Below are 12133 nucleotides of genomic sequence, written 5' to 3' on the forward strand. Positions count from 1 at the left end.
GGCTTCAGAGCCAGACTGGTGTTTCTGTCTTGTGGAAGCAGTTTTTAGCCAAGCACTGTGTTTGAGGCCAGCTGGCAGGCATAGGCTCTGATTTGCTCTTTGTGATGCCTTGACTTTGGCATTCTAGAAGGGGCCTATCTTTTGTCCATCAATTGAGTTTTGGTAAGTACAGGAGCACAGATATGACTGGAAAGCTCCCTCTGGCCACATTGGTGGTTCATGTGTCTTGAAGGGGCCAAGAAGATGCCTGGAGGCTTCAGAGCCCCTCTGAGGAGTCATATACTGGTGTTTGAGGATAGACTTTGAAAATGAACTTTCAGAGAGGCGCCTGGGTGGCTCAGTCGATTGGGTGTACGACTTCAGCTCAGATCATGATTTCACAGTTTGTGGGTTTGAGCCCTGCATCGTGCTGACAGCTTGGAGCCTGGACCCTGCTCCAGATTCTGTGTCTCCCTCTCTCTCTGCCCCTCTCCTGCTCATACTCTGTCTCTCTCTCGAAAATAAACTAACATTAAAAAATTTTAAAAAACTTTCAGGGAATTCTTCAACCTAATCTGAATTCGGCTACTGCCCATGAGGCCATGTACTAACTAGTAAGGGCACTATCCAGTAAGGGAGCTACTAGCACCACATGGCTATTTAAATTGAAATGAAGTGAAACATTCAGTTGTTCAATAATACTAGTGACTAAATAGCCAGGGGCTAGTAGCTAGTATACTAGAATGAATTGAATACTATACTAGAATTAGATCATTCAGGCATGGGGGCATTGTATGCAGCTCTGTGACCACAGGTTAAAGCCTTCCTGATACTTTCCAGGCCTATCTGATCCTACCTGTCCTTTGAGGATTGCCTCAATTCCAGTTCTTCCAGGAAACTTACCCAGAGCACTCCAGCTCACAACCATGACTCCCTTCTTTGAACTCCTAAAGCACACGAAATACATGATGACTCACTCTTAGCGATGCCACACTTTCACTTTTAAGTTAGTCTTATCTTGCCAGCAAAGGCTTGAGGGGCCTCAAGAGCAGAGACTGAATCCCACACTGCCTGGCAGATACATCCCTATGGGAGGCACAGTCCCTCTTTTCATGCCAAAATGCCTATCAGAAGCATTTTCAACCCCTTCTTTTTTCCAGCTGCCTTTTTGTACATTCTTTGCTCTTATTTGTTTATAAGAATTTAAGAATCAGTGTGTAGTACACAATGTCATGTTTCAAAAACCATTTATTTTTTGAGGAAGGCCAGTGCCCTTATTGATGTTAGGTGTAGCAGCAGTCTCAGCTTCAGTCCTGGTGAGGGGGTGAGGGTGCGGAAGATCTGGAAACATTGGCATTGGATCTTGAAAACACTTTGGACAGAACTGATGATACTTTCTTCACTATTTCAGACCCCTGTTTGGAAGTACTGGGCTTATCAGCATCTGTGAGCAAATGGAAAGAGAAATTTGATCATTTATTGGGCTTTCCAATTGAGGCTGTCAGGCTAGGGGATTGATAATTTAGGATTCAGAAAAAAGCATTTATATAATAACTTTTGAGGTTTAAATTTTTTTAATGTTTATTTTTTGAGAGAGAGACAGAGTGCAAGTNGCTTCAGAGCCAGACTGGTGTTTCTGTCTTGTGGAAGCAGTTTTTAGCCAAGCACTGTGTTTGAGGCCAGCTGGCAGGCATAGGCTCTGATTTGCTCTTTGTGATGCCTTGACTTTGGCATTCTAGAAGGGGCCTATCTTTTGTCCATCAATTGAGTTTTGGTAAGTACAGGAGCACAGATATGACTGGAAAGCTCCCTCTGGCCACATTGGTGGTTCATGTGTCTTGAAGGGGCCAAGAAGATGCCTGGAGGCTTCAGAGCCCCTCTGAGGAGTCATATACTGGTGTTTGAGGATAGACTTTGAAAATGAACTTTCAGAGAGGCGCCTGGGTGGCTCAGTCGATTGGGTGTACGACTTCAGCTCAGATCATGATTTCACAGTTTGTGGGTTTGAGCCCTGCATCGTGCTGACAGCTTGGAGCCTGGAGCCTGCTCCAGATTCTGTGTCTCCCTCTCTCTCTGCCCCTCTCCTGCTCATACTCTGTCTCTCTCTCGAAAATAAACTAACATTAAAAAATTTTAAAAAACTTTCAGGGAATTCTTCAACCTAATCTGAATTCGGCTACTGCCCATGAGGCCATGTACTAACTAGTAAGGGCACTATCCAGTAAGGGAGCTACTAGCACCACATGGCTATTTAAATTGAAATGAAGTGAAACATTCAGTTGTTCAATAATACTAGTGACTAAATAGCCAGGGGCTAGTAGCTAGTATACTAGAATGAATTGAATACTATACTAGAATTAGATCATTCAGGCATGGGGGCATTGTATGCAGCTCTGTGACCACAGGTTAAAGCCTTCCTGATACTTTCCAGGCCTATCTGATCCTACCTGTCCTTTGAGGATTGCCTCAATTCCAGTTCTTCCAGGAAACTTACCCAGAGCACTCCAGCTCACAACCATGACTCCCTTCTTTGAACTCCTAAAGCACACGAAATACATGATGACTCACTCTTAGCGATGCCACACTTTCACTTTTAAGTTAGTCTTATCTTGCCAGCAAAGGCTTGAGGGGCCTCAAGAGCAGAGACTGAATCCCACACTGCCTGGCAGATACATCCCTATGGGAGGCACAGTCCCTCTTTTCATGCCAAAATGCCTATCAGAAGCATTTTCAACCCCTTCTTTTTTCCAGCTGCCTTTTTGTACATTCTTTGCTCTTATTTGTTTATAAGAATTTAAGAATCAGTGTGTAGTACACAATGTCATGTTTCAAAAACCATTTATTTTTTGAGGAAGGCCAGTGCCCTTATTGATGTTAGGTGTAGCAGCAGTCTCAGCTTCAGTCCTGGTGAGGGGGTGAGGGTGCGGAAGATCTGGAAACATTGGCATTGGATCTTGAAAACACTTTGGACAGAACTGATGATACTTTCTTCACTATTTCAGACCCCTGTTTGGAAGTACTGGGCTTATCAGCATCTGTGAGCAAATGGAAAGAGAAATTTGATCATTTATTGGGCTTTCCAATTGAGGCTGTCAGGCTAGGGGATTGATAATTTAGGATTCAGAAAAAAGCATTTATATAATAACTTTTGAGGTTTAAATTTTTTTAATGTTTATTTTTTGAGAGAGAGACAGAGTGCAAGTGGGGGAGGGGGAGAGAGAAAGGGAGACACAGAATCTGAAGCAGGCTCCAGGCTCCAGGCTGTCAGCACAGAGCCTGATTCAAGGCTTGAACTCACAAACTGTGAGATCATGACCTGAGCTGAAGTCAGATTCTTAACTGACTGAGGGACTGACTGGGGACCCAGGTGCCCCAAACTTTTGAGTTTTAAAGTGCTTTCACAAAGAGTCTTATTTTAAAGTTTTTAATTTTCATTCCAGTATAGGTAACAGACAGTGGTATATTAGTTTAGGTGTACAATGTAGTGATTCAAAAATTCTATATATTTATCAGTGCTCATTATGATAACATAAGGAATTTTTATTTACTCCTTCTGAAACTCCTGGGAAGTGAACCAGAGACATTCAGTAAGGTCAGGTGCCTCAACTGAAATGACCTTAATGACCTTAAATGAGGTAGGAAGGTGGCCAAGCTTGCACTAGAGCCCAGGCTTTGATGTGGAGGCCAGCTCGGTGCTGCCTGCACCCTGATGCTTCTTGAGCCAGCTCAGCAGTATGTCTCTCCCTCATGCCATCAGGTAACTATCCAAAACAGCCTGAGGAGCATGTTTACCACATGAAAAGGTTACTTCCGTCCATTCCAGAATGTCCAGGTAAAAGCAGCAGTGCATTAAAAGAGGTCATCATTTCTCACTCGCTTTGGGTAAATTTTCAGTTGACTGACCCCGAGTGATCTGTTTGTTATGTGAGCTATAAAGGACTTGTGTGGCCAATAAGTCTCCATTTGGACCCATATTTTCTGCATCAGTTGTTTTGTGCAAAGGGCTCTTAAAGCATATCATAGTTTATGTTAACAGAATGATTATTGTATCTGTAAGGACAGAAATGAGCATTTATCTGTGTTGCTGATGCATCATGACAGATGTTATGAAAAGACAACAGGGCAATAAAGCACATACTTTCTTGTTTCCAGTAAATGACAATGTTCTCCTATAGCTTTTGCAGTTACCTAGCTTTTGATTTTCTCCAGCAATATAACCTTGGGAACCTCAAGAAACTATGCTTAAAAGTAAAGTAGCAGATAGCAAATTTACTCCTAAATAAGAGGGAGAAGTTTAGGTTTTCAAATTAATAATGCAGTCCTGGAATGTGCTAGTAGTTGATAAAATAAGAACAGCCTAGAAATTAATAAGGAAAAAAAGTCAAAATCTGCAGAGGCAAAGACAAAGGCTTGAATAGAGAGACCTACAGTCTCAAAAAGCAAGACAAAGGCTTTTAGTTATAGGATGGAGGAATATGCTGCAAGTTCATATTGTGAAAATCTCACTGGAGGGGGAAAATGAAACTTTATTTTTGCAATTTGAGGATCTTGTTAAGAAAGCACATGCCTGGACCCCATTTCCCAAAGAAACTAACTGGGCTGCTTTGGGGAGGGGCCAGAATTCTATATTGTTAATAAGCGTCCTGGGTGATCCTGATGCAAGCTATCACTGGACAAGACTTTGGGCCACTGCTCTAGTGGATGCTGCATGTTATTCAAGACTGGCACTGGCTAGAATAAGGGCATACACAAAGCTCATCCTAGGGGCACAGCGAAACCTCTGGCTAACAATTCCTACTTCTTTCAAAGCAAAACTGCTGGAAAGAAATCAGTCAGTGTGACATTCATAGCGTGCTGGGAGTAGGACTTAGGTATTATGTCAAAATGAAGCCAGCATAGTGAGACCAACTCTCAAGTTCCCTGATGCTGCTTTGATCAGGGAACCTTTGTGAAAAGGGTAGTGGGGTTCACTTGGTTGGCACTGGTCGCTATGAAGAAAGGGATGTGTTTGTGGCCAAATTGAATTTTCCACAATGCATGCCAAGTGCTATAGAATGTCACTTCACACTATGAACTGATTTAGATTCCTGATAAAACCATATTTTGTAAAAGAAACAAAAACAAAAAACATTATAAGCCGTAATGGGCATGTGTTGGCCCAGAAGTCCTCTTTTTCTTATGGGGTTTCATAAACAGGCATCACTGTAATTTCTAATAAATTCTCCTCAGTGGGCCTTTTTACTATTTTGAGGACAAGATTGGCCATTTATGCGTTTCTCCCTCCAAAAGCCCTTATCAGAGCAAAATTGTATTATTTGAATTCAAAGGTGCTGCCAATGAGTTCCCGTAATGTTCAGAATGCAGGGGTTGGGAGGAGGTGTCCCAGTCAAACTAAAGGTCCAGAAGAATGTGATTTTGCTATTTGATTGGACATGCAGTCAAAAACCTAAGTGGGATCTTTCCTACTTGCCACTCAGTGCTGCAGGCTGTCCTTGGTCATTACCCATTCTGAGATGCAAGGGCAACTGGATGTAGCCACCGGCTGGTAGGAAGAAAGAATGTGGGATAAAAGCCACAGGAACTGTGAGGTTAGAGCCCTGCCTCTACCACTTGCTGGCTTTGCAACCTCAGAAGATCATTTGCTTCCATTTTCTCTTCTGTATAACAGGACTTTAAGACTTGCAGAGGCAACATGGCATGGTAAACTATTTCACTTCAGTGACTCTGTTTCCACATCAATACAATGGATATGATGCTTCCCAGGGTGGATCTGACAAAAGCACTTAGCAGAATGCCTGGTACATAGCTGATACCTAATAAATGTTACTTCCAGTAAATGTCACCCCTTTGCTGTGAGGTTCAGGTCTGAGAACTGCATTGTAACTTGCAAAACAATCTAGATACACTGTTAGTAATATTGTCTTAGTCCCATATTGGTGGTATGTAACACTGCTGCAAGACAGGAACCACTCACTGCAAGGGGGGGATGAATAATCAAAACTTCTATATTTAGAATGACATAATTGAGAGCTTCATTATAAAATGATAAAAATGTTGTACCTGAAACGCCATCATTTGAAGAATAAAGGCTTTCCAGACCACTTTCACGTTGATAGAGGGTGATAAACTGCCAAGACAGAGGTGAAATACTAACTTAAGCCTCTGTCCTTTGTTGGACAGTGAATACCAGAAATACCTAGAAACCCTCAAGGGACAAACCACAACCATGTGGCCTTATACACCATACTCTTGGTGCTCTGAAGTCTCAGAGAATTATTCTCTGGGATTTTGGCCATTCCTAGTTATGACTTCTCATAATTCTTGCCAGTTGTGACACCCAGGATTGGCCCCAGACTTGGACATGGGCTTCCCCAGTAGGATAATTTCAAGGGCTCAAGTGTCCCAGGTTGTAAAAAAAATGTCAGCCGTGCATGCTCCCTCCCTCCTGGAGCTTGGAATAAATAACATGTTTAGATCCTTCTCTGAGAGAAGATAGTCATGGGGGGGTCTTACGGGGAGCAGGGGGAAAAGGGATGTCCATTTTACTACTCCAATCTTCCTTTAAATAATTCATAACAATTGTGAGATCTGGAGTGAGTAAGTGACAGTGTGGGGTTGCTGGAGCATGGAAGTGGTAGGGCAGGGATAGTGGCTCAGATGCTGGCTTTGCTCTGTTGACTTTTATCACTTCCTGGAATGCAGAAGCAGCATGATCCCAGAAGCACACAAAATAGGCTGGGGGAGGTGGTCAGGCTGCAGGGTAGTCATTCCGTGATGGTGGCAGTTAAAAAGGAAGTGGCAAATCAACGAACTAAGGCATAAACACATTCAAGATGAGAGAAGTGTGTTTGGTGTTGATGGTGCGGAGGGCAGGGTATTATCGTAGAAGCTTGACTCTAATTCTTCTAAGAAGATTTGAGGCAGTTTATGGATTAAGGCATTGCAAAAGAGGACATTTAAAGGGATAATCTGGGACGGGGACAATCTAAATGAACCCCTGAGGGTGGGGCAAGCATTTCTTTGTTTTCTAAGTTGCCCAGTTGACTCTATGTGCAGGCAGGCTGAGCACTTCTGATCTAAAGGAAGGTGAGGTCGGGTGGGGCAGATGCTCCTAAATGGCCTGACATGAGTAGGTGAAGTCAGTGGTTTGTAGTGCTGGCTACACATTAAAATCACCTGGGCAGCCCTTAGAACTCTCAAGGCCCTGGCTGCAAACCAGACTAATCACAATCTCTTGGGGTGAGGCCTGGGAATCAGTTTTTAAAGTTTGCCAGATGGTTCCAGATGTAGCCACGGTTGAGAACCTCTGCTCTGTGTAGTAGTTTGCAAATATGGCTGTATATCAGACTGATGGAGAGAGGGCTAGGGAAGTCCTAACACAGATTAATTTAGGCTTTGATGGCTGAGGCTGTTCTTTCAACAAATGTTTGTTGGGCATCTACTCTATTTCAGTCCTGTGTTAGGTGCTCGGCATACAGTTATGAACAAAACAAAGCCCTTGCCATCATGAAGCTTATATTCAAATGAATAGAGTACCAGAGGATTAGGGCAGGAATGTTTGTCTGCTTTGTTTACTGCTGAATCTCCAGTGCCTGGCACATAATAGGCACTTGATAAAAAATTGTTCAATAAATGAATGATTGAATAATGACTTAAGTGTTAGGACGAAAACTAAAAGCAGGATAGGGGAGGATAGTGCGTGAGTGTGTGTGTGTGTGTGTGTGTGTGTGTGTATGTGTGTGTGTTTCCATTTTACATGAGGGTGATCAGGGAAGGCCTCACAGAGAAGGTGACTGTTGAGCAAAGACTGAAAGGAGATGGGGGAGCAAGACACAGCTATCTGGGGATAGAGTGTTCCTGGCAAAGGAAGAGCAAGTGCAAAGGCCCTGAGGTGAGAGCATGCTTGGCATTTTAGGGGAGCAGTAAGGAGGCCAGAGTGTCTGGAGGAGTAACAGTGAGTGGACAGAGGGGTAAAAGAGTTTCATAGAGGTAATGGGGGTTGGGCAGTGAGATGGTGGGAAGCTCATATAGGGCCATTTAGACTATGGTAAGGCCTTTGGCATTAAGGGAAACATGATGGCTTCTTTTTTTGTGTCTGACACAGGAGAGTATGCATTCATGTATAAAGTGACTAATGTTTTCCTGGAGCTGAATGCAAGCAGGAATTTCAGTGCTACTCAATAAAGAATACTGAATATCTTAATAGATCATGCCTTTAATTATAATTTTACAATGGCAGAAAACTCAGCAAGTGAGAGAGATAATCAGCAAAAAGAATCAAGATGAGTCAGGGAATCAGTTTGGCAATGGAAAAGCCTATCAGTAGGCCTCCAGACTGGAGATTCTACCTCTCCTCTTAATGTTTTCTTGGAAACCACGGCTTCTAAGTGATGCTTGAGGTTGTAAAATAGATGTTAGTATTTCTAAATGAGAAGTGCCTGGAAAACTGGTGTGTGTGTGTGTGTGTGTGTGTGTGTGTGGGCGCACACGCACATGCGTATGTGTGCATGTGTGTACATGCTGGAGAGGTTAAAGCAAACAAAGAGAAAAGAAAAAGTGACACAAAACAGAGAAGAGGGTCTAGGAGGATCTGTGGCATCAGCCATTATTGGAAACTTCCCAAGAGGGCCTTAGGGAAGGGGAATTTCTTGGGATCACACTGAGGAATTGCTCATACATTTGGAAACCTGCCTATGAAGAATCAGTGCTCAGGGACAATGGGAAGTAGTTGGAATGAGCACTGGTTTCCCTCAAACAGTGTCCCTTCCTGTTTGAAGCACCCATTCCTCCTCTGTCCCCACCAGGTCCCTTGTCTGGGTCTACCTGAGAGTGTACTGGAACTCACTCCTGTTCGGCTTTTCTCTAGAGGCTACAGGAACCAAACTGCGTGGGATTGTTTTAAGGCACTACGAGGGCTGTGGCTTACTCTGTGTATTTACACAAGAAAAATAATTCAACCCAAACATGAAGATTTGGATGAAGGGGTATTCAGGCAGCAGAGGTGGGCCCCAGCTTGGAGAGATTTGTGTGTGGGAAGGTGTGGACAAGGGAGTGCTTCCTGACGTCCCTCAGAACACACCATACACTCAGTCTTTCATTTTAAGGCAGTCCCTTATTTCTATCAGGGCTTCACTAGCTCACAGTGAGGGACCAGTGAAAAATATTTACCTTAATAGTGCTTGCCCTCTCCAGATCTGGATGTTCAAGACTTTCTGTGATCAAAATACAATGTTGGAAAAACAATTATTTCAGAGACATGTACAAATTTTGGCACAAAAATAATCTCAATAATTTTATCAAAGAATCACAGAAAAAGGCAAACAGAAAAATCTGAAAAGAGGTAAGATCCCTAGAATTGTGGGCACAAGTCTTGGCCCTTCATTCCTCAACTGGGGAAGACAATGGGTGACGTGGTAGAAGAAACACCAGACAGCACATCAGGAAAGGCAGGTTTTGCAACTAGCTGTGCATCTTGCACAGCCAATCAAACTCTGTGGGTTCTTCGTTCATTTGTAAAATGAGAAATTAGGCTGTGGGTGATTTCTAAGGACCTCTACAGCTCTCTAGTTGCAGGAAGTTGTAAAGAACTGATAGGGCTGCCAGCTAAAGGAATGCCAGAAAGGAAGGTGCTGCTCTTAGGAAATGGTGCTTCCCATGAAGATCAGGGGAGCACTGAGGCATTATCTTGAATTCCAGGAGACATCAGTGATTGACAGACACCATTGACATTTGGCTTTAGGAGGTAGAGATAATACCAAGAGGGAAGTTTCAAAAGGACCCACATCTAGGGAGGCAGAGAGTATTAAAAAGAACAATGGACATGTTTGGAGTCAGTAAAACTGTATTTGAGTCTCAATTTCATTATGGAGCTCAGTGAATGGTGGATGACTTCTCTAACTTCTCTGACTCTGTTTCCTCATATGTACAATGGGGATGTGACTACTTTCTCACAAGAGGACCAGATGAAATAATGTGTATGTATTTGATATACATTTTATACATGTGTAATCATAAAGGACCAAGATGAAAAGATTCTCTCTGGATTACCCTTTGCGCCAAGGGCTCTAGAAGAAAATATACTAAAACTTCACTTACCTTGAATATGAGGGAGATCCCATTAGTTGAATTATCTGATGAAACTGATTAACCAGAATATCCAATAAATTTTATTATCAATTGCTAATTATTCTAAGGTATCTGAATGTACTTTCCTACCTTAGGAAGTCTTGTGTACTGTACATATTTGAACTGATTTTTTTTTTTGACAATTGGGGACATTTGGGTTTATCTGGGCCATCATTCCAATATAATTTTTTTAAACATCTAGGCTAAGTGCATAGCAAGTCTTCTGGATATATCTAAGAAGTTGTTCTGATAAAGACGGGATAGAAAAATTCCAGGTACTTGAGAGTGCCAGACAGTCAGAGTCAAGTTTAGATTTTATAGTCTGTGAAACTAAGAATTTGTATTGCAGCCGTCACCTCCCCACTGAATTCTAAACTATCCAACTGCTCATGTGATCTCTCCACTTGAGTATCTAATGGTCCCATTCTCACACACCTCAAACAGAATTCTTGTTCCCTCTCTCCTCTCCACTTTTGCTACCTGCTCCCCAACCATCTCACCACCTTATGGTACCAAAAGGCACTTAGTTGTTCAAGCCAAAATTGTAGGATCCATCCTTGACTTTTTCTATTTTCCTCACTTCCAACATCCACTCCATTAACAGGTCCTGCTGATTCTACTTTCAAAATACATTCTGAATCTGTTCACTTTTTACCACCTCCACTGCTATACCCCTTGTCCAAGCCACCATCATTTCTTGGCTGGATTACTGTGAAAACCTCCTAACCAGTCTCCCTGCTTTAACCCTATCCCTACCTAGCTTTTTCCAAATAGTAGCCAGAGGGATTTTTTTAAATTAATAAATTATATCACTTCCCTGCAACCAAAAAGTAATCCACAGGATTCCTGTTGTAGACAAAAAGTAATCCACACTCCTTGCCATTGCATATAACAGGCCCTAATGTGATCTGACCCCTACCTATCCCTTTAATCCCATCTCACACCACTTTCCTTCTCATTGGGCTCCAGTTACTGGGGGCCTTTATTCTTTTCCTCTAACATACCAAGCTCATACCATCCTAAGGTCTTTGCACTTACTGTACCTTGTGCCTGGGATCCTCTGCTTCCAGTTCTTCCTGTCGCTGCTTACTTTTGTCGTTATGGTCTGATGTTTTGGATTTGGACCAAACTAATCTAGCCAGCCACTTTCTATCACGTTAGCTCTTCTTTCTTTTCATCATATTCATTCATGAATTTGACAAATATTTACTTAGTGCCTACTATGTGCCTTTTTTCTAGTCATGTGTGGATATAGTGAAGGGACAAAAATCCCTGTCCTCATGGAGCTAAATTCTAGGGGAGGGAGATAGCCAACAAAGAAATAAAAACATACAATCCATCAGGCGGTATAAATGCTAGGGAAAAAAATGAAAGCAGGGAGGAGAATAGGGAGTGTTGGGATGGCAGTGAATGCTGGGGTTGTAATTTTAAAGAAGGTGCTCAGAGGAGGCTTTACTTAGAAGATGGTATTTAAGCAAAATCTGAAGAAAGTGAGGAGAGAGCTATGCAGATCTCTGAGAGAAGAATGTTTCAAGCAGCTCAGCAAGTGCAAAGGTTCTGAGAAAGGAGAATGCTTGGCATGTATGAGGGCATGTGTGGCTGGAGTAGAGCGCTTAAGAGGGATCATAAGAAGAGGTGGTCGGAGAGGTCTTGGGGAGCAAGGAGAGCTGTCCAGACCATGTGAGGCCTTGTAAGCCACTATAAAGACTCTGGCTTTTACCCTATGCGAGATGGAGGATATTTATTCTTATCTAGATTGATTGTGTTTATGCTGTCTCCTGACTCCCAAGTTAGAATGAGGGTAAGGGCTTTGTTTCTCTTACTCAGAGCTTTATCTCCAGAACTTAGAACTGTGTCTAGCACAAAGAAAGTGCTCAGAGAATCTCTGTTGAATGTGATTGAATGAACAAACTGGAGAGGTGCAGTATTACCAAAGGATGTAGGAAATAAGCATAATGCAGTGCAATGAAATTGAGGAAAACAATACAATGGATTCAGGTTTAGGAGACTTGGGATCTATTCTCTGATT

The 12133-nt window shown here is 42.6% G+C and overlaps 1 protein-coding gene across 1 annotated transcript in view; it reads right to left on the bottom strand.

Annotated features, from left to right (window-relative positions):
- Window positions 1-2862: 2862 nt before the first annotated feature.
- LOC144233307 (fibrous sheath-interacting protein 2-like) overlaps window positions 2863-12133 on the bottom strand; it is an 80451-nt gene continuing 71180 nt past the window's right edge. The window contains 3 exon segments of the mRNA XM_077766152.1: window positions 2863-3014; window positions 6040-6106; window positions 9148-9191. Of these exon segments, the coding sequence (XP_077622278.1) occupies window positions 2878-3014; window positions 6040-6106; window positions 9148-9191 (248 nt within the window). The 3' untranslated portion in view covers window positions 2863-2877.

Source organism: Crocuta crocuta, unplaced genomic scaffold, assembly GCF_008692635.1.
Source record: "Crocuta crocuta isolate KB4526 unplaced genomic scaffold, BGI_CrCroc_1.0 scaffold1133, whole genome shotgun sequence".
Classification (NCBI taxonomy): domain Eukaryota; kingdom Metazoa; phylum Chordata; class Mammalia; order Carnivora; family Hyaenidae; genus Crocuta; species Crocuta crocuta.